Consider the following 21,579-nt stretch of genomic DNA (forward strand, 5'->3'; position numbering starts at 1 on the left):
CTCCAACACGCCTTGCTGATGTGATGACTACAAGAAAGGTCACTTTCATGGAAAGATGTAGTAGTGAACATGTAATCAGAGGTTTGAACGGGGCAGTCGTCAGAGATTGAAGCACTAGAGTGAGGTCCCACGGAGGAATTAGGGCTCTGGGTTCTGGGTAGAGGTCATGAACGCCCTGCAGGAATCTTTTAGTAGTTGGGTGTGCAGAGACCGAAAAGCCATCCACCTTGTGGTGGAAGGTTGTAATTGCTGCCAGGTGTACTCTTAATGAACTCTCTGAGACACCTGATTTCTTAAGGTAAAGTATGTAGTCCAAGACTACGGGCAGGGTAGAATTGGTGGCTTTGATTTGTTTGTTTAGGCCCCACATATGGAATCTCTTCCATTAGTGGAGGTATGTCGAATGTGTAACTGGCCTTACTGTTTAGCAACAGTAACTTCTTAACTTCTTTGAAGCAGATCATCTCCTCGCCTTGGAACCACTGAGGAGTCAGGCTCTTAGATGGAGCGTCTCCAGGTTCGGGTGCAGATTTTGGCCTGCGTCCTGAGAGAGGAGATTTGGAAAGAATGGAAGGACTTGCAGCGAGCATGCTGACATCTATTGTAGGTATGGATATCATGTTTACCTAGACCATGCTGGAGCTATCAGGATGACTTTGGTTTGATCATATCTGATCTTGTGTATGACTCTGGGCATTGGCGGGATGGAAGGGAAGGCATGCACGAGTGGGGCGTCTGATCGGATGAAAAAAGCATTTTCTCTGGATTTTGGTCCCAGACCCGCTCTGGAGCAAAATGTTGGACATTTGCTGTTCTGCCTCATGGCAAATAGGTCTATCGAGGGGAACCCCCATAGTTGAAATATGTTCTGGATCACTGAGATGTTTATTTCCCACTCATAGTTGTGTGAGAACTTTCGGCTGAGCGTGTCGGCTGTGATGGTCTGAGATCCTTGTAGGTAGGTGGCTGATATTGTCTGTTATGATCTGTATGGTTTTGTTTTCGATTAGAGGCATGAAGTGCACATGAGCAGTGCGAACTGTTCGCAGTTCCAGGATGTTGATGTGGAGAGTTGATTCCTGTGCTGTGAGGCTGTTTAAATGGGCACCCCAACCCAGTAGGGAGGCATCCGTTGTAATTATCATTTGGGAGGGAATGTTGTGCGGGCGGGTCCACAATTGTAACGAGTCCTTGACCTTCATTGGCATGCTTAGGAGTTTGGTCAGTCTTTGATTGTGTGGAATGTACACTGTCTTGAGCCAAGCTTGCAGGCAGCGCATGCATAGTTTGGCATGATTTATGACATATGTGGTCACCACCATGTGACCTAGTAGCTGAAGGCAGGTCCTGGCAGATACTTGTGGACTGTGTATTATGGTATCGATCAAGTTTGTCAGGGCGATGAATCTCTGAGGTGGTAGTGATGCTTTCGCCTACATAGAGTTTAGGTGGGGTCCCAATAAAGTCTGGTTGTTAAACTGGTGTTAGCATTGACTTTTGAAGGTTTATTTGTAAACCAAGATCTGTGAAAGGTGACATTGTCTTTTACATGCCTTCGACGGCTTCTTCTCGAGTCTGAGCCTTGATTACACAATCATCTAAATATGGGTAGATCATGACCCCTTGCTTGCATAGGTGGGCCGCCACCACTGCTAGCACTTTGGAAAACACTCGGGGGACCGTGGAAAGGCCAAAGGGTAGTACTGTGTATTGAAAGTGGTCCTGTCCCAGTTCAAATTGGAGGAATCGCTTGTGTGCTGGGCATACAGCGATATGAAAATATGCGTCTTGCAGGTCAAAGGCTGCAAACCAATCCGTTCGTTCCAGAGCAGGAATTATTGTTGCTAAAGTAACTATCCTGAAATGTTGTGTTTTGACAAATTTATTTAGTTTCCTGAGGTCGAGAATGGATGCCCATTCCCCAGACTTCTTTTGTGTTAAAAAATAATGGGAATAAAAGCCCTTCCCTCTGTGTTGTACCAGCACTGGTTCTTCCGTGCCTAGTTGCAGGAAGTATTCTATTTCCTGTCTTAAGAGTGGCTTGTGAGAAGGGTCCCTGAAGAAGGACGAGGAGGGAGGGTGGGTAAGGAGAGGAACTGGATGGAGTAGCTGGTCTTGATGATCTCTAGTAGCCATTTGTCAGAAGTGACAGTACGCCAAAATGGGTAGAATGGTACCAGACAGTCTGTAAACAGATGGTTGGTGCAGTGTGGAGTTAGCGATAATAGTTGCGGGAGGTCTGTCAAGCCCTCAACCAAACCTTCAAATTTGGTGTTTGGAGATTGGTTGCTGTAACGTGGAGGACTGTGAAAAATTTGAACTTCGTTTGGGTGGTGTTTGCCTACATCTTTGAGGATAATACGGTCTCTGGTTGTGTGTGTATGGAGCCTGTCTAGGACGTTATAATGTATAATACCTGCCTCATTTGCATTTAGTTGCAGGTGTATAGATGCCTAGAGATCTAATAGTGGCTCTCGAGTCCTTTAAGGAGTGAAGTGACTCATCAATCTTGCTGGCAAACAGCTTCTGACCCTCAAAAGGAAGGTCCTTTACTGTAGATTGCACCTTTCTTGGAAACCCTGACAGGTGAAACCAGGAGGCCCAGCAGCTGCAATGGTCCTCGCCGCTGCGTTATCAGAGTCCAATGATACCTGAAGGGCTGTTCGAGCTATAAGGTGGCCTTCAGAAATGAGCGATGTAAACTGCTCTCTCTTTTCCCCTGGTATAAGTTCAATAAAGTCTGCTAATTTTCAATAAGTCGTGTGGTCATATTTTGCCAAGAGAGCTTCATAACTGGCAATTCTAAACTGTAATGTTGCCGATGAGTAGGCCTTGCAGCCATGTAAATCCAGCCTTTTCCACTCCTTATCATAAGTTGTGGGCCTGGAATAATGGTGCCTACCTCTTTTGTTAACAGCGTCCACCACAAGAGAATTTGGGGGCTGGAAAATAAAAATTCTAGCCCCTCTGAAGGGACATAATACTCTTTGTCCGCCCTCTTACACGTAGGTCGGATTCTGGCACAGGTTTTCCAGATGGTTATGACGAGCTCCATAATGGCAAGGGAATCTTGGAAAATGTTGATGTGTGGAATATGTTCAAGAGCTTGGGCTGAGATTTGGCGACCTCTTCAAGAGGGATTTGAAGCGTGTTAGCTATTATTTTAAACAGTTCCTGAAACTGTTTGAAATCGTCTCCAGTAGTAGGGGGCAGAGGCATGATGATCTTGTCACGTGAGGAAGACAAGTCGGTCGCAGGAATAGCCTCCTGGTCTAACTCCTGCTCTGTTTGCTCAAAAATCTGTTCCTGGGAGATGTCAGGTGGAAGAGGAGGTTACTCACCCTGTGCAGTAACTGACGTTCTTCGAGATGAGTGTGCCTGTGGGTGCTCCACTACAAGTGTTGGTGCGTCCCTGCGCCTTCGCCTGGAGATTTTTGCAGCAGTACTCATAGCGGCCACGCATGCTCAGAAGCTGCCCCCCGCTGTGACTCTAGGTTAATAGTACGCATGCGTGGCCGGTCTCCTCAGTTCCTTCTCTACCACGGAGGCCCCCCAACTCCGAAGTAGAGGGGAGGAGGGTGGGTAGTGGAGCACCCACAGGGACACTCATCTCGAAGAACGTCAGTTACTGCACAGGGTGAGTAACCTCCTCTTCTTCTTCGAGAGATGTCCCTGTGGGTGCTCCACTACAGGTGACTTAAAAGCGGTGTACCTTAAGGAGGTAGGGACTTCGGATCTGGTAGGAACGCCGTTGAAAGTACCGCCCTGCCCAAACGTATGTCAGATAGAGGGCCTTGAGTAAGGGCATAGTGTTTAACAAAAGTGTGGTCAGAGGACCAGGTGGCTGCTTTACAAATGTCAGCCAGGGGAACTTTGCGTAAGAACGCGACAGAGGCAGCCAGAGATCTAGTGGAGTGTGTTCTAATGCCGTCTGGAGGTGTAACCCTCTTCATCTGATAGCACAGTCGGATACACTGGGAGATCCAGTTCGAGAGTCTCTGGGTAGAAATAGGCGTGACTTTGGAGCGCTCTGCAATAGAGACAAAAAGTCTGGAGAAAGTTCTAAAAGGTTTGGTTCTATCCAAATAGAATGACAAGGCTCTGCGAACATCTAGTGTATGCATTGAGGTTTCGAAGGAGTTCGCATGTGGTTTCGGAAAAAAAGTCGGCAGGTGTATGGGTTCATTAATGTGGAATGACGAGTGTACCTTTGGAAGAAATTTGGGGTGTAATCTGAGGGTAACCTTGTCTTTAAAAAATATCGTATATGGTGGGTGTGCCATAAGAGCTGCTATTTCTCCTGCCCGTCTGGCAGAGGTAATTGCCACTAGAAATGCTGTTTTCATCGAGAGGTGTAAAAGGGAGCACGTGGCTAGGGGTTCGAATGGTTGTTGAGTTAGGGCAGACAGTACCAGATGAAGGTCCCACGGGGTGGTCGGTGGTTTAATGTCTGGGTATAAGGTTTGTAGTCCCTTGAGGAAACGCTTCGTGATAGCGTGAGCAAAGACAGACGTATCATCAATTCTGTCGTGGAAAGTTGTAATAGCAGCTAAATGGACCCTGATGGAGCTGAAAGAAAGGCCGGATTGCTTAAGGCCCAATAGATAGTCCAATATAATTGAAAGAGGTACCGAGGTAGGACAAAGGTGTTTAGCAGAACACCAATGTGTGAATCGTTTCCACTTTTGAAGATAGGTCTTGCGAGTAGATTGCGTTCTGCTATGTAGGAGTACCTTCTGAACTTGTTCGGAGCAATCTAATTCGCGTTGGGAAAACCATGTAGGAACCAGGCCTGAGGTGAAGCATGGACAGGTTGGGGTGGAGAAAACGGCCGTGCTGTTGAGATAGGTTTGGGATAAGCGGCAGGGAGATTGGTGGTTGGATTGACATTCTGGTGAGGAACGGAAACCACGGTTGTCTGGGCCACGATGGGGCAATGAGGATCACCTTGGCTCGGTCCGTTCGTATTTTTATCAGAACCCTGTTGAGAACTGGTATCGGGGGAAACGCATACAATAGGTTTCGGTGCCATGAGATCATGAATGCGTCCCCCAGGGAATGTTTGCCCAGTCCTGCTCTGGAGCAGAAATTGGGACATTTCTTGTTTTTTGCAGTTGCAAAAAGGTCTATGGTTGGGTAACCCCAGGTGCTGAATACATTGTGAATGGTTTTCTCGTCTATCTCCCACTCGTGGTCCCATGGGAAGCGTCTGCTTAGTTCGTCCGCTGTGGTGTTCATGATCCCGGGAAGATAGGCTGCTGATACCCGGATGTTGTTCGCAATGCACCAATTCCAGAGCTTCATAGCCTCTGTGCACAGCGAATGGGATCGAGCTCCTCCCTGCCTGTTTACGTAAAACATGCATGCAATGTTGTCCGTCATTATGCGTACGTGATGATGCTTGATTAGTGGCAGGAAGTGACGGCACGCGTTGCGAATGGCTCGAAGTTCTAGAACATTTATGTGCAGGGAGGTCTCGGTTGGTGACCATAGCCCCTGTACTGTGTGATGAGACATATGTGCACCCCAACCTGTCATAGATGCATCAGTGGTCAGGATGAGTGATGGAGCCTGCTGAAGAAACGGGACTCCAGAGCAGAGGTTGGAGTGGACGGTCCACCAATGTAGCGAATCTTTGACTGGAGGAGGCAGGGAGAGAGTCTTGTTTAAAGAGTGCATATTCGGTTTGTAGACCGTTGCCAGCCACTCTTGGAAGCACCTCATGTATAGGCATGCATTCTGGACGACAAAAGTGCACGAGGCCATGTGACCTAGTAGTTGCAGGCAGTCTCGGGCAGTTACCTGTGGGCTGTTGCGAATAATTGTGGCCAGTTGGTTTATGGAATTGAAGCGATCGGGTGGGAGCGATGCTAGCCCCGTCCGGGAGTCGAGGTCTGCGCCTATGAACTGCAGGTGCTGGGTGGGGCGTAATGTGGATTTCTCTCTGTTTATTTGTAGGCCGAGAGATAGAAAGCAATCGACTGTGAGCCGTGTGAACCGGAGCGCCTCGTCGAATGTTGAAGCTTTGAGGAGGCAATCGTCGAGGTAAGGGAACACTATGACCCCTTGTTTCCTGAGGTAGGCAGTGACTACAGCTAGAAGCTTGGAAAAAGCACAGGGGGCTGTAGATAGTCCGAAGGGGAGTACCCTGTATTGGAAATGTGTGGAACCGAGGGTAAATCGGAGGAAACGTCTGTGGGCCGGATGTATAGTGACATGGAAATAGGCATCTTGTAGGTCGAGGGCAGAAAACCAGTCGTCCTGCTCCAGCGCTGGGATTATGGTAGTGAGGGTAACCATCTTGAACTTTTGCTTTTTGATGAATCTGTTGAGCCGCCTGAGATCGAGGATTGGTCGCCATCCCCCATTTTTCTTTTCCGTTAAGAAATAATGGGAGTAAAAACCCTTCCCTCTGTGTCGTTCTGGCACGATTTCTACTGCTCCCAGATGAAGGAGATGTTGCACTTCTTGGAGGAGTAGCTGCTCGTGAGAAGGGTCCCTGAAGAGGGACGGGGAGGGTGGGTGGGTGGGAGGTAAGGAGAGGAAGGGGATGACGTATCCAATTGTAACTACCTCTAAGACCCACTTGTCGGTGGTAATCTTCCTCCATTGATGGAAGAAAGGTCGTAGGCGGTGTCCAAAGATAGGTGTGTCGGCTGAAGTGGGGGCGTTGCTTTCTAAACCCTCGACCAAGTCTTCAAATCTGCCTATTAGCTGGTGGGGGTTGAGGTGCCCCTGCAGAATTTGGGCGACGTCGCTGGAATCTTGGTCTTTGACGTTGTGGTTGTTGTTGTTCCTGCGGTCTATGGGAATGTTGTGTGAATGCGGGATAACGTGGCCGGTGGTACGGTTGGTATCTATATTGCCGTCTTCTGGTCGTAGGTGTCTGGAGACCTAGAGACCGGAGGGTTGTCCTTGAGTCCTTCATTGAATGAAGCACTTCATTCGTGGTAGAAGCAAAAAGTTTGTCACCGTCGAAGGGAAGATCTTCAATTGTGCTCTGAACTTCGCGAGGAAAAAAGGAAGAGGAGAGCCATGAGCCCCGTCGCATGACTATCGCTGTAGCGGTCGATCTTGCCGCTGTGTTGGCTACATCGAGGGCTGCTTGGAGAGCGGTGCGTGATATGGCTTGTCCCTCAGAAACCATAGCTCTGAACTGTTGTTTTCTTTGTTCTGGAATGTCATCAATAAAGTCCATTAACTTATTATAGTTTTTATGGTCGTATTTTGCCAGGACTGCAGTATAATTAGCTATACGAAATTGGAGGGTGGAGGATGCATAGACCTTGCGACCAAAAAGGTCCAATCGTTTGTTGTCCTTGTTGGGTGGGACAGAACGAGAATACTGTTGTCTAGCCCTCTGGTTCGCAGCGTCTACTACCAATGAATTTGGTGCTGGGTGGGTAAAAAGGAATTCAGAGTCCTTTGGAGAAATAAAATACTTCTTGTCTGCTTGCTTGCAGGTAGGTAGGCTTGTCGCTGGAGTCTGCCAGATGGACTTAGCGGGTTCTAAAAGGGCTGCGTTAATTGGTAGTGCCACCCTGGAGGAAGAAGGGGGCTGTAGGATGTTCGTTAGCTCATGCTGTTGTTCGGTGACCACGTCCAAGTTAATTCTCAGGTCACTGGCAACTCTTTTAAAGAGGTCCTGGAATTTTGTATATTCGTCCGAGGGAGTCGGAGGAAGGGGAAGTAATGCTTCTTCAGGTGCTAGCTCCGGCTCTGTTGGAACAGGAGTAGGGCTAGGTTTATCCTGGGAGCGTGACTGTGTTGCCAGGCGTCTCGTGTCACTGGCATATTCGTTAGGAGGCGGCGCTGGATCAGTGTTGCGCCCGGTCGAGTGGCCATGGGGCATGTATTCCCGAGGGTATGATGCCCATGGTGTCCAGTATTGCCATGGTGGCGGGTAGGGCATAGGTGGTGCCATCCAGGGGTTCACCCCCCAGGAGGCAGGGTCCTGAGAGTGGGATGAGGTAATTTTCTCATAACCTCTATTGCCCAGGGTCCGGGGCTGGGAGTCATGATATGGAGAAAAAACTCCCTGTGGATCTGTTTCCTCCTCACTGGGGGAAAACTGCTCAGATCCTGACTCAGGCATTGGAGAAGAATATTCGTTCATGAGCGGAGACTGCAAGGTAGGTGATACCAGAAGATCTGCTGTCTGGGTAAAGTGAGGTAATGAAGCTCCTGCGGGAGGTGAAAGCTGAGCCGGGAGAGGCTGCCGCACAGGAGCATTCCTGCGATCAGGGTTTCTGCCTGTGATCTCTGTGTCAGAGTGCACCGCAGGGGTCGGTGCCGCGGTCGGTGCCGGGCGGGCAATATCAGCCTGCCTGGGGTCAGGCATGTTGTGGAATGTCGGCACCGTATCATTCGCGGTGCCGAACGGTGCCGTAACAGAGGCAGGCAACTGGAAGCCTGATGCCTCGGCACCGGAGCCTCGCGCCGCCGCCGGAGCCTCAGGCGGCTTTTGCGCGGTTCCCGAAGAGCCCGGCTCATGAAAGTTGCTGAGGTGAGGAAACACAGGCAGAGAGATCGTTGATCTGCCTGGAGATACTTTGTGCCTCATAGCCTTGTTTGGTGAAGAAGGGTGCCCCTTCTTCGTAGATTTTTTCAGTTTTTTTGAGGCGGGGGGCTGTGTCGGGCAGCGGAGCCGGCTTCAACGCCTGGGTCTGAAACTGACCCGATAGACTTTTGAAGGAGGAGTAGTTTAAGTTTAAGCTCCCTGTCTTTCCGTGCCCTGGAGCTGAGTTTACAGCAGTGGGCACATTTTTGGGGAATGTGAGCTTCCCCCAAACATTTTATACACTTTGAGTGTCTGTCCGATAATGGGATAGCTTCCTTGCAGGTAGCACAGTGCTTGAAGCCTGTGGAGCCCGGCATAGCAGCGGCTGACAGAATTTTTTTTTTTTTTTTTTAACAGATAAACGGGGTAATTAACTATACTAACAGAGAAAACTGACAACAACTGGTTACTAAAGGGTAATTGTAGCAAGAGTGAAGGATTTTCTAATGAGTCTGCTGAGCTCCGTCTCAGGCCGGGGACGGTTGAGAAGGAACTGAGGAGACCGGCCACGCATGCGTACTATTAACCTAGAGTCACAGCGGGGGGCAGCTTCTGAGCATGCGTGGCCGCTATGAGTACTGCTGCAAAAATCTCCGGGCGAAGGCGCAGGGACGCACCAACACCTGTAGTGGAGCACCCACAGGGACATCTCTCGAAGAAGAACTACTGGTTTTGGTGAGAGGTGTCTATACATTTCCCTGCTGCTTGGTGGCTTGGGAAAATATTGCCTGTATGCTGCCCATGGGTCCCAGAATGACCATTGTGGTCAGCAAGGCACAGGTGGGTGTCCCCATGAGTGTCCATACCACCTCTGTATGTCTGGTCTGGGATGGTGTCTAGCATGCTCTCGTGGCTCAGATCTGATACTGGTCTGCACGGGTAAGGAATGCTGAAATGAAGAAAGTTCCCCCTCCTCGTTCTCCTCACTGGAGGGGGTGGGGGGGCAAGATGCAGCTCGTGGATGCAGTATCAGTACAGAGGAGAAGGGACTCAAGTTCCAGGCTCACTGTCAGGTCCTTAGGTACAAGGAACTGCTGTATTCTTGGTACCGGAGAAGGCACTTGCATTTGTTGCAGTACCGGGAGGTAGTGCGGTGCCAGAGGGATAGGTGCCGATGTTGACTGCACCGGGGACTTAGGAGGCTTCAGTGCCGATGCATCAGTGATGTGCAGCAGAGAGCCAGGAGGTGGCCCCTGTGCCTTAGAAACTGCAGAGGCACTCGGTAGGGAGGATTTTGTTGTTGCGACCGGTGCCGTAGAGGAAAGGGTAGTCTTTTCTCTGCCTTCCTTTTTGGAGCCTGGCCGCTTAGGGTCTGTGGCTTTTACGGTACCCACGGCACCAGAAGTCCCTGCTGACTCATAGGTACTTTGCCACAGCGTGGTCGGTACCAATGCAGTAGAGCGAGCTGGGGAACGCTTCTTTTTAGATGCAGGTTTGGTAGGAGGAGTGGTAGCTCTCCTCTTTGCAGGTCTTAAAAGACAGGTCCCTCCCGCATGAAGCAGAGGAGGAGGATCTGTCAGAAGCCACCTTCAGTGATTGGTCACTGGGAGAAGTTTGCGTTCCTGGGATGGAGGGACTTCTCCATGAGAATAAGCTTAAGTTTTAGGTCCCTTGCCTTCCTTGTGCGGGTCTTCAGATTATGGCAATGAGTGCACTTTTGGGGTACAAATGTTTCCCACAGCCACCTGACGCATTGTGAGTGTCCATCAGAGATAGGAATTGCCTCATGGCAGGAAATGCATTTAAATCCAGGAGATCCTGGCATTTCAAAGGGAATATCCCGTGACGGGATGAAGTTAGAAAAGAATTTTTTTTATACAGGGAGAAGAAAAATAGAAAGTCTTAACCAACTAATCTAAATGTACTAATAACACTAATCTAACTTTATATAGAAAAACTGCTAACAAGCATATCTGAGGTAAAGCAAGTGAAGGCACTGCCGGAGCTCTGACTTGAACCAAGGGCGAATGAGAAGGAACTGAGTTGGCAGGAAGGAGGGGCGGCGGGGGGGAGGGGCGGCTGAACAATGCTAATCAACTGCAAGATTGACAGGCAAGAGACAGGGAGAGCACATGTGCAGCCCAGCCAGATACTGCTGTTGAAATTGTCCAACTAGAAGCACAGGGTGCACAATCATCTAAAGTGGAGGACTCACAGGGACATCACTGGAAGAAGAACCTCAGGCTATGAAATGATATACCAGTTTTCTAACTTTTACCTGGTAAGGATATGTAGGTTGATGATAAACAGGTTGAGCTACCATTACAGGGGAACTGGAAATGGACCGTGACTTTAAAAGAAAAAAAAAAAAAGATACATTAGAAATTTTAATACATTAATCTCAGGAATTGTTACTTTTACTAAAACATACACCTTAAGTACTATATACTATACAACTTACCATTTTAAAAACAAAATAATTTATAAAAATGGTTACTTACAGTAACTATGATTCTTTAAGCTGATCATTTGCATGGATCCAGACTACAGACAAAGCACATGGCCTAGGCACATGAACTAAGAACTTTCTTGAAAGCAGTGTTCATTGGGACTGCTCACATACCCTATATCCTCAAATTCCCCCCCACCCCGTCCGTCCAATCCTTTGGATATGAAAGGGAATGCAGCCTCAAACCTAATTTAAGTTCCTTCCACAAAACACAAAATCTGCTGGAAGACTCTGGAATAATGGAATATATCGTACCAAAGTCCACAAGGTTGAAATAATTGAGGGCCCTGATACTAAAGGACACAGAGTATGTCTACACAGCAAAGAAAAATCTGCAGCTCATCCGTGCCAGCTGACTCATTCTCAGGGGGCTCAGGCTGTGGGCCTGTTTCACGACTGTGTAGACTTCCAGACTCAGGCTGCAGGCCAAGCTCTGGAACCCTCTCACCTCGCAAGGTCCTAGAGCCTGGGCTCCAGACCACGCCCAGATGTCTACACAGCAGTGAAACAGCCCCATAAGTCCAAGTCAGCTGGCACAGGCCAACTGTAGATTTTTCTTTGCTGTTTAGACATTCCCTCAGCACCAGAGGAACCAACATCAATGTACTGGGAAGCCCAGATTTGAGGCACTAAAGCTTGAGGCAGTCAACACCAAGATAATCAATGCCCAGGTGCTCAACACAAAGGGTATGTCTACATGGCAGTTAAAAACCTGCGGCTGGCCCATGTCAGCTGACTTGGGCTTCTGGAGTTCAGGCTAAGAGGCTGTTTAATTGTGGAGTAGATGTTTGGGCTCAGGCTTGAACCTGATCTCTGGGACCCTCCCACCTTGCAGAGTCCCAGAGCCTGGGCTCTGGCTTGAACCTGAATGTCTACACTATAATTAAACAGCCCCTTAGCCCAAGTCAGCTGGCATAGTCCAGATGCAAGTTTTTAACTGCAGTGTAGACATACCCGTGCTGTCTAAAAGACAGAATCCAACAGTAAACTATGTGTAATCTGTAAATTTCTTCCCAGGACATCTTTCCAATGCAGCTTCTTGGGAACGATAAAATATCTGTCTTTTGGGGTTGATAGAAAGGTGCTTGCCCTTCCCTGTTTAAACCCAGCACTTGATCTACCCCCATTTATCCTCCTCCCAAAACAAACACCAATTCTAAGATGGATGTGAGACAGATTGAGGGATATGTTTGTGGCAATTTATGAATTCAATTTTTTGTGAACACTGTTATATTTCATCCTCCATTTTGAATGTAACCTTTATTGTGGCCTGAAATATTCATTATGGTATCAGGAACTTGACACATAATAGGGAGGCTATGACAGAGCCATCAGCATTGAAAGTCCCTCTCCTGGTGGAACAATGGGGTTGCTATCAGCAGGTCAACTGACTTTGAACTTTCTGCCCAGAAGCTGACAGGGGGAAGGAGCATGGAAAATCCCCAGTGGAAAAACAAGGACAGAAAAGGTAGAAAAGGCTGTTTTAAAAAGAGGAATACTCTTTAAGCAAGGGAAAACCATTTCATTGCCAGAAACAAAAGACCAAGCTGAAAAAAGTGGAGGCATGAGTGGCTTTATCTCCCTAAAGGACTGTGGTCAAACCCAAAGCTCCCAAAAGGGGGTGAGATCACACTGAGGGGACTGCATTCAGGAATTTATTTTCCATAGATCTGTAATTCTCTTGTGCTTTTTAAGAGTAAAGTGTGCGTGTGTGTGTATAAGAAATTCCTTTGTTAAACCTGTGTTCCTTGCTTTATGGCTACACTGACCCTGAGGGGATTAACTAGAAAGCTTACACAGCCAGGTAGACTCTGGGGGAAAAGTGTGGACACTGGTTCTGGGGTCTAGGTGGCCAGACTACAACGTCTCACTGCCCAAGAAGAGTGTTATACACTGGGTCTGGGAAGTGAGTTTGAGAGATCCAAAGCAAGGAACAGTGATCAGTCACTACTCAAACCTAGGGAGTTTATTAGCATTTAGGATTCAGTGGTCACAATAGACTGGAGTCTATTCAGAGACTGGACCAGCGACTTGTCTAGGTTGTGACTGCATGTTCTCACAAAACTCAGTAGTCCTAAGTTCCATTTCTTTGCTCTTACCCTACAGCCAAAACCTTTCACCACATTTCGACCTAGTTCTCTGTTATGAATTTCTTTCTGCTCTATAATGTCTCATCATTTATTCTATATTTAAAAAAATAGGTGAAGCCAAATGACGTGAGAATTTAAACTTCGTATACTTTTTTGTAATATTATGCATTTTTAAAGTCACAGATTCCCTAGGACAAGGCAAAGGTAAAAGCATTAACAATGTAAAACAGTTTGTTTTATTCAACAGGATCCATGAAACCTGTACTAATGATCATCTGTTAACTGCAGTTACCTCTTAACAGACACATTAATTACATTATATGATGCAGTTACAGTCAGAAAAGCAGCAAAATTCCTTAGCTGCCATCAAACATCATGAGAGACTAGGTGGGTAAGGTAATAGTTTTATTGGACCAACTTCTGTTGGTGAAAGAGACAAGCTTTTGAGCTAACACAGAGCTCTTTGTCAGGTCTGGGAAACATACTCAGAGGTTGTGTCTACACTAGAGATCTTACAGCGGCGCTGCTGTAAGATCTCCTCTGGAGCCGCTGGAGGGTGGGTGGGCAGTAGAGGGGGAAGCTGAAGGACAGGATGATATTTTCAATGGGTAGACAACCTGCCCACCCTCCATCTGACCACTAGCTGGCAATGTTGGTGGTTGTTCACCCACTGGGGGAAAAGGAGGGGGAAAAAGCGGGGCGGGGGGGGGAGAGTGGGTTAGTGAGTTATAGATTGTTGTAATAAGCCATAAATCCAGTGTCTCAATTCAGTCCCTGATTTTTAGTTGGCACTTACTACCCCACACTGGAAGCCTTACAGGATAACACCAAACAATTACAACCCATATTCGATGAGGACCACATCCTGAAAGAAATCTTTCCCAAATGATTTCTTCTGGCCTTCAAACAACTCCCCAATCTCTCCATGCTCATCATCTGAAGCAAGCTCCACACAGACTAGGACACAGCAACTGAAAGTGGCACACACTCTGCCAGAACAACAGATGCAAAACCTATAGACATATCTTCACTACTATGATGAGCAACACCCCAATCAACATGCCTTTTAAGATCTATGGGTCTTAAACTTGCCTATCACAACATGTGATGTATCTCACCCAGTCCACTAAATGCCCCAATAACAACTATGTGGGTGAAACCAGACAATCACTACGCTATTGAATGAATTAACACAGAAAAACGATGAGACAAAACTACTATATCATCTGTGGGTGAGCACTTTTCACAAGGGAAACCTGCACAACCCCTTCAAAAGAAGAACCTGGGAACCTAAATTCATAACTTTGCTAGACACTAAAAATCATGGACCAAATAGAAACACTGGATTTATGGTATATTCCAACAATCTATAACCCACAATCTCCCCCAGTTTTTTCCCCCCTTCAATCCCCCTTAGGAGTGAAGAGGTGTTAAGGGGTCACTTCACCTTGAATGGTCCCTTGAAATATGTGTATGTGAAATATACTTATGCTAAGCAATCTGTTCCACCTTGTATTTAGCTGGGACACACTGAGTACATTTCCCAGACCTGAAGAAAAGCTCTACGTAAGCTCAAAAGCTTGTTTCTCTCATCAGCAGAAGTTGGTCCAATAAAAGATATTACCTCACCCACCTTGTCTCTTTCATATCCTGAGACCAACACAGCTATAAAAATACTCCCTACAATCAAAGATAATGTACAGTTAGCAAGTTTCACAGTAGTAATTAATTTTCTTCGGAGTTTTATCTATTTTGTATAACAAGGAGAGAGGAAAGAAGAAAACATGGAAAATACAAGAAAAAAGCAAAAGGAAACAAGCTTCATGGAACAGAACCTTACCAACAAGCCAGTTGTGAGACATATGCAGTATTCTCAAATTATAATCTTTCAGATATTACTTACAGGCCATGGCTGTGGAACAGATGCAACTTCAGGAGTATGAAAATAAGCTACTCCATTGTGATAAGTATAAGGATATCCAGTTGAAGTGGTCAAGTACATTGTTCCAGCTGCTGGCATTATGCTAGATCCTAAAATAAACGATGGTTGAAATTAAAATTAAGCAAACTTGCAGCTTTTAAAACAAGTGAAGTAATAGAAAATTCCAATGCACATTTTAATTGCCCAATATAAAAAATTTTATACTCTATATATCAACTCCATGTTGCTGCTCTGCATCTCTCTGTAACAGGAATGTGTCTCAAACAAACCACAGATGCTGCAATGGCTCTGGAGTGCATTTTTAAATCCTTGATGGGAACTATGCTTCTAGCTAAAATGTAACATAGTTCTCTCTATCTTTTTATCCACTGTGACAGCCTTTGTTTGCTAATAAACTATCTCTGACATCTTTCCCCATAGGCTATAAATAGTCAATTGGACTTTTCTAAAGGCTTTGGTACTCTCTAGGTAAACACAGTGCCCTTCTAATGTCCACATTATGCAGATAAAGCTAAGATTGGGCCTCACAATCACCTGGTTCTTATGTACCTAAGCATATGGTTGTCTGGCCATTAAAGCATCAATTCTCCAGCTCTCTTGGCAGAGATGATGGCTTTAAGAAAAGCTGTCTTTAGAGACAGATGCACCAAAGACATTTTCTTGAGGGGCTCAAAGGGAGGATCCATGAGTTTAATCAGAGAAAGATTTAAACCCCAAGAGTGGAGGAGGCTCCCTTGTAGAAGGAAAAACATTGGTCATGCCTTTCAGGAACAAAGAAACAGTACAACCAGAAAATACAGATCTGTGTTTAATATGCCTGACAGCTAAATGTCCCTTAAGCCTGGATTTAAGGAGAGGGAAGTGGTCCAATGTCCTGATGTCAACTTGGGGAGCCTTCAAAATCATCTCCAATGGTGTCAAAGCTACTCGGAGACAACTACAGATTTGAATCAGAGAGGTAGGTACAGAAGCAGAGTCAAGTGGTGGAAAAGTATGTGGTGAAATGGACAGTAGCATTAATGGGGTCCCCCATTCAGGCACTGGGAGAGAGAAGGGATTCTTGGGATCTATTGTAGTGAAATGTCCAGGCTGACTGGTGCTGTGGTCTGTCACTGGAGATGTGTGTTGAAGAGACAGCTATATCATTAAAAATCTCCAAAATACTCCAAAAGTATTGGAGAGTAAGAGAAAGGAAAAAGATGCTAGTTCCTCCTCTTCTTTTGTTTGTGCCCCTCTAGTGGGGAGAAGTGCTTCCTGTTCTGATTTCCTGGAGTCGTCCTGTGGTGCCATGACTGATGTATTGGTGCTGGAGGACATGTTCAATATAGGACTGGCAGAGAGGGCGGTGGTGCTGGATGAAGGGTTTGACCTGGGACTTTTCAAGCCTTATGCCACAGTGCCAGCTCAGTTTTTAGTGTTGTGCCATAAACTGATTTTGATGCCACAGAACTGACAGGACTGAGCATTGGTGGCTGAGGGAGTCTCTCCCTTTACGGGGACAAGTAGATCCCAGTCTTGAGCTTTTGGTGGAAGATGGCGCAGAAACCCAAGTAGAAGGGTTTGTCACACAGGAGAGAACCGCAGGATTGATCATGGTCTTGACACCAGTCATGGGCCTGCCAGAGTTTCAGGCTGTACATGTTCTGAGGCCAGGTGAGTCTGGAGCTTCAAGTCTCTCTCCCTTCTGGCCTGGGGAGTAAAGGCATGGCAATGGTAAGAAAGTTGGCTTTACTCAAAAACAGATGGGACTGGATGTGGGCATCAGACTCAGGAATACCCCAGACAAGAGGAGCACCTCTTGAAGCCCTTACAGGGCTCAGGACCTGTCACAGTTCTGGTAAAGGAGCCCAGAGAGAAGACAAGGGAATGACTACTTACACTATTCTAAAATTAACTAACTACACTACACTAAACAATCCTAACTATTTACAGACTTACAAGAAAAGGTTATAAGGTAGTCTAGTCCTGAGGACAGGACATGGTGAGTTCTGTCTGCTCTCTGCAGTGGCAGTGAAGGAGCTGAGTCAGTTAGGGTGTGAACTCCACTATATAGAGTAGGGCGATGATGTCATTCTTGTGTACACCCAATGGAAATAGCTTTTCAAGGCAGTTTGGCAGCTCAATACCAGGAGGTGCCAAACCCACAAGATATAACACACAGAGGCCCTTGGAGAAGAACAAAATGTTTTATACTCAATTTAGTTTGTAAAACAAAACTCTGTAATATAGATAAAAGCAATTACAATGCAAAGGTACTGAAATATGACTGTCCTGGGTAAGCTAAGCCTTTCATCTATGGATTCACACTCTTTGACAGGACACTTCATCAGTACGTTTTCAAAGTCTTCCCAAAACTTCAAAAATGGAAACTAAAGAAACAGGGACGCAATTTTGGATAAGCATATAAGTATTTGAATGTTATTTTGCGTTAAATCACAACAATCTTAACAGTAGAGCTGGTTGAAAAGTTTCCAAATTCCCAATGTCGACAATTTTTTCATCCATTTTAAACATAAAAAAACAAGTTTTCATTAAAATTTAGTTTTTCAATTAGCTCTAGTTAACAGTACCTAAAAACGGTTCATAACAAAGTCTTTATTATGAATAATCTTCTGATATAAAATTCCTGAACACTTCAAAGCTGTCTATTCAGGTCAAAATGAAACTAGTCATTACCTAAGCATCACAAACTATGACCCCAGGATTAGAAACATCTCAAGAGGTAAAATGTAAGAAAGGGGAACTAAACAATTCCTCAGAAAATGCTATTAGCAAAGTCAGAAATAAAGGTGGAAAAATAACTAGTTGACAATCCTATCATTCTTGGAAGTTTGTATTTTGGTATCAGATAAATTGGCCAATCCTGCAGGTAAAAGTATTGACAAACCAAACTTGTGGGAGACCAACTATAGATTCACAGAAACTAAAGACCATGAACGCCTATTCCATCCCCTGCCAATTCAGTATTCCCTATGTTATGATACATTTACTAGTGCAGGGGTTCTCAAACTGGGGGTCGGGACCCCTCAGGGGGTCGTGAGGTTATTACATGGGGGATTGCGAATGGTCAACCTCCACCCCAAACCCCGCTTTGCCTCCAGCATTTATAATGGTGTTAAATATATAAAAAAGTGTTTTTAATGTATAAGGGGGGTCGCACTCAGAGACTTGCTGTGTGAAAGGGGTCACCAGTAAAAAAGTTTGAGAACCACTGTACTAGTACAACATCCAGTCAACTTAAAAATATTTCAAGCAATGTGGCTTTCGTTACTTCTCTTATGAGACCATCCCACACCCCAACAGATTTCAATCTCTGAAATTTATTTCTGATATTCAGCCTAAATTTTCCACTTCTAAATTGCATTCTTTTGCTGCTATAGCCCTTCACTGCCCTAAGTAGTTGGTCTCTTAACTTGTGTTTTCATTTTTCAGATATTTGTAGGCTATTAAATTTAAATAAATAAATGTAATGGAGATATCCTACCTCCTAGAACTGGAAAGGACCTTGAAAGGTCATTGAGTCCAGCCCCCTGCCTTCACTAGCAAGACCAAGTACTGATTTTGCCCCAGATCCCTAAGTGGCCCTCTCAAGCATTGAGCTCACAACCCTGGGTTTAGCAGGCCAATGCTCAAACCACTGAGCTATTCCACCCCCCTAACCCTTAGTTAGGGTATTCATAATAATTATCTTCTCTCATTAGGTCAGTTCTTCTAGATCCCTAATCGTATTTGTTGATCTTCTCTAAGCCCCCCCCCCCCTTTGTCTGATCTTTCTGGTAATACAGTGCACACAAGTAAATGGAATATTTCAAATGTGTTTGCTCCAGAGGAACACAGAGAGGGACTCCAGTTCCATAACATGGTGCCTTTTGGGTATGCAAGCCCAAAACTACATTGGCTTTTTTTTTTTGCTGACATATCACAGCAATATCAGGTATAGAAATATGTTCCTTCTCAAGTAAAAATGTACAAAAAGGGACCACCTACCATCAAAGCTTTTTTGAAAAGTTTTTGAAGAACTGAAGCGACACTGCATCATCCCTGTAGCAATATGGGACAGGTGACACTAGAGAATAGGCAGGGGGTGTGGATATCTAAACATATATATAGAAGTGGCCCTCTCAAGGATTGAGCTCACAACCCTGGGTTTAGCAGGCCAATGCTCAAACCACTGAGCTATCCCACCCCCCTAACCCTTAGTTAGGGTATTCATAATAATTATCTTCTCTCATTAGGTCAGTTCTTCTAGATCCCTAATCGTATTTGTTGATCTTCTATAAATGTCCCAAACCTCATGGATCCCTGGCTTTACCCAGAGACTGTCCCTGCCTCCGTTAGGTGCAACCTCTGGAGTAGATAAAAGGAACATGTGCCACCCACAATATATTATCTTGTTTAAGTCTCCTTCAGTGTGCCTGTAGGATAAATACACTCCCACTTCTTGCCATCCTTAAACGGTATATCACTGCTGCCTTGTCATGGCTTTGGCCACATCCAACACATCTGAATCCACTGCTGTGCTACCACTGGTTATACTTCAACAGCTATGACCTTTGAACATGGCTTCACACAGCACACATGGGGAGTTAATGTTCTTTAGAGCAACATATGTAGCATGTCAATATAACATGTGCCCTGTTTCCAATAGGAAAATGCTGTATACAGCAGACTGTCACATACTCTTTTCCTGCAGTTAAAACACAATTGTCTTTAGCTTTGAGGGTCTGTCACCATAAGGGCTTGTGGCAGCTAGGAAGGGGCATACTGCCATACCAGAGTCACATTCTGCCATACCAAAGAGTCACATTCCATTCCACATTCAATTGGGTACAATCTTCATCCATTGGATCCCTTCCATGCAATGTACAAAGGAACATACTGTAGGGGTTAAAGGATGGTGCCTGGAAATCTGGTACTTTTGACATTTTTGTTAGTATGCCAGCGCTTCCACCTGCTGACTATTCTGATCATATTCAATGCTCTGGATTAGTACAGTACAGGTCCAACACAGATATTTTTGGTTAGAGTTCTATCTATATCACATGCAGCTAAAGAATATAGTGAAAATACATACGAGAAATCCCTACTTGTTGTTTTCTTATTGCTGGACCAATATTCAGTTTCTTATCCTTATAATTAAGTTTTTCAGCCTAAAACAAACAAAGAAAAACACTTAATATTCAGTACTTTTACTTTTTATTTTTTGGGTGCATATAACTACTGAAAGTAAAACTAGAAGTAAATGATAGTGAACACACCCAACAAGCTTCTTTCAGAGCTCTGATAGTTACCTCAAGTACTAAAAAAACAACACTTTTACTATCTAAATCCTTGGCTTCATTTTGCAAAAATTATGCTCCAATATGTACATGGTGCTTATTGTGATTTGGACAAATGCTCACTAAAATTTACTTCTGAATGATAATGGAGTTTCCTGACCAGCTACCAGAGACACAAATAATTGCTTGTAAAAACGCCAGTTTTACTTTTTTTTTTTTAAATAAATGTCATTATAAAATATATTTGAGTTTACTTTAAAAAATTAACTATATTAAAACATGCAATTAATATACTGCAAGGCTACTATAAATTTTATAAAGGATGACTGCAATAATTCAGCTGGTGTGCTGTAAATTCACACTCTGAGACTCGCAGCACAGCTGTGCAGGTTAGCATTGTCTGCACTGGGGGTTAGGTCAGCTTAACTACGCCACTCCGGGGTATGGATTTTCACACCCCTGAGTGACATAGTTAAGCTGACTTAATTTTCTAGTGTAGATGAGGCCAAAGTGTAAATTAAAGTAGGATGGGGCTACTTTTATTTACATCTTCTTTCAGCTCCTCATCATGTAAAGGAAAACTACAAAGTGACTGCAAAAAATAGTGTCAAATTCACAAAGTAAACCAACTGCAAACTTTTGCTAATCTCTTTCATTTATAGTAGATGTAAGTATTACTTTGCATCTACACTAGGTAAAACAAAAATCAGACAGCAATGTGATTTTTAAATTGTAAGTGTCCCTTTTATCCTGCTTCTGCAAAAGGAAATCTGGAGGAACCAGAGGGCCTGATTCTCCATTTCCCTGAACACTTTGTAGTCATTTACACCAGTGCAAATGGGTGTAAAATCAGAATCAGGACCCAAGTTTTCACTGCCAGAGCTAGGAGGTCCAAGTACCAGATACAATATATCCATTAAGGAGCTAACAATAAAACCTCAAACCTTTTGCAGTTTTATTATCCAGAATATTTATTTAAAGAAAGATATAAAAGGAAATGCATAAAGATATCAGTTCCAGTCCAGTCCAAAGGCAACAGTCGGAGAGCAGAATACTTTCCTCCTCTGGGCCCCAATTCAGCAAGATATTTAAGCACTTGCTTGACGCTAAGCACTGTCTACGTGCTTAAAAGTTAGGCATGTGCTTTGCTGAATTTGAGCTCTGGAACGCAAAGGATGGTACTATGTATTCTCTTTCATGGCAAATAAACCTATTTAATGGAAAGCAGCGAGACATAACGAGTGTACAGTTTCCAGAGC

The 21,579-nt window shown here is 45.1% G+C and overlaps 1 protein-coding gene across 1 annotated transcript in view; it reads right to left on the reverse strand.

Annotated features, from left to right (window-relative positions):
• The window catches only part of BOLL (boule homolog, RNA binding protein), a 76,960-nt gene that overhangs the window by 22,118 nt on the left and 33,263 nt on the right, over positions 1-21,579 (reverse strand). The window contains exons 5-7 of the mRNA XM_034786061.1: positions 20,116-20,191; positions 15,003-15,130; positions 10,779-10,850 (exon numbers count right to left, since the gene is read on the reverse strand). Coding sequence (XP_034641952.1) covers positions 10,779-10,850; positions 15,003-15,130; positions 20,116-20,191 — 276 coding nt within the window. The remainder of the gene's footprint in view (positions 1-10,778; positions 10,851-15,002; positions 15,131-20,115; positions 20,192-21,579) is intronic.

The sequence above is a fragment of the Trachemys scripta genome, chromosome 11 (assembly GCF_013100865.1).
Source record: "Trachemys scripta elegans isolate TJP31775 chromosome 11, CAS_Tse_1.0, whole genome shotgun sequence".
Lineage (NCBI taxonomy): Eukaryota > Metazoa > Chordata > Testudines > Emydidae > Trachemys > Trachemys scripta.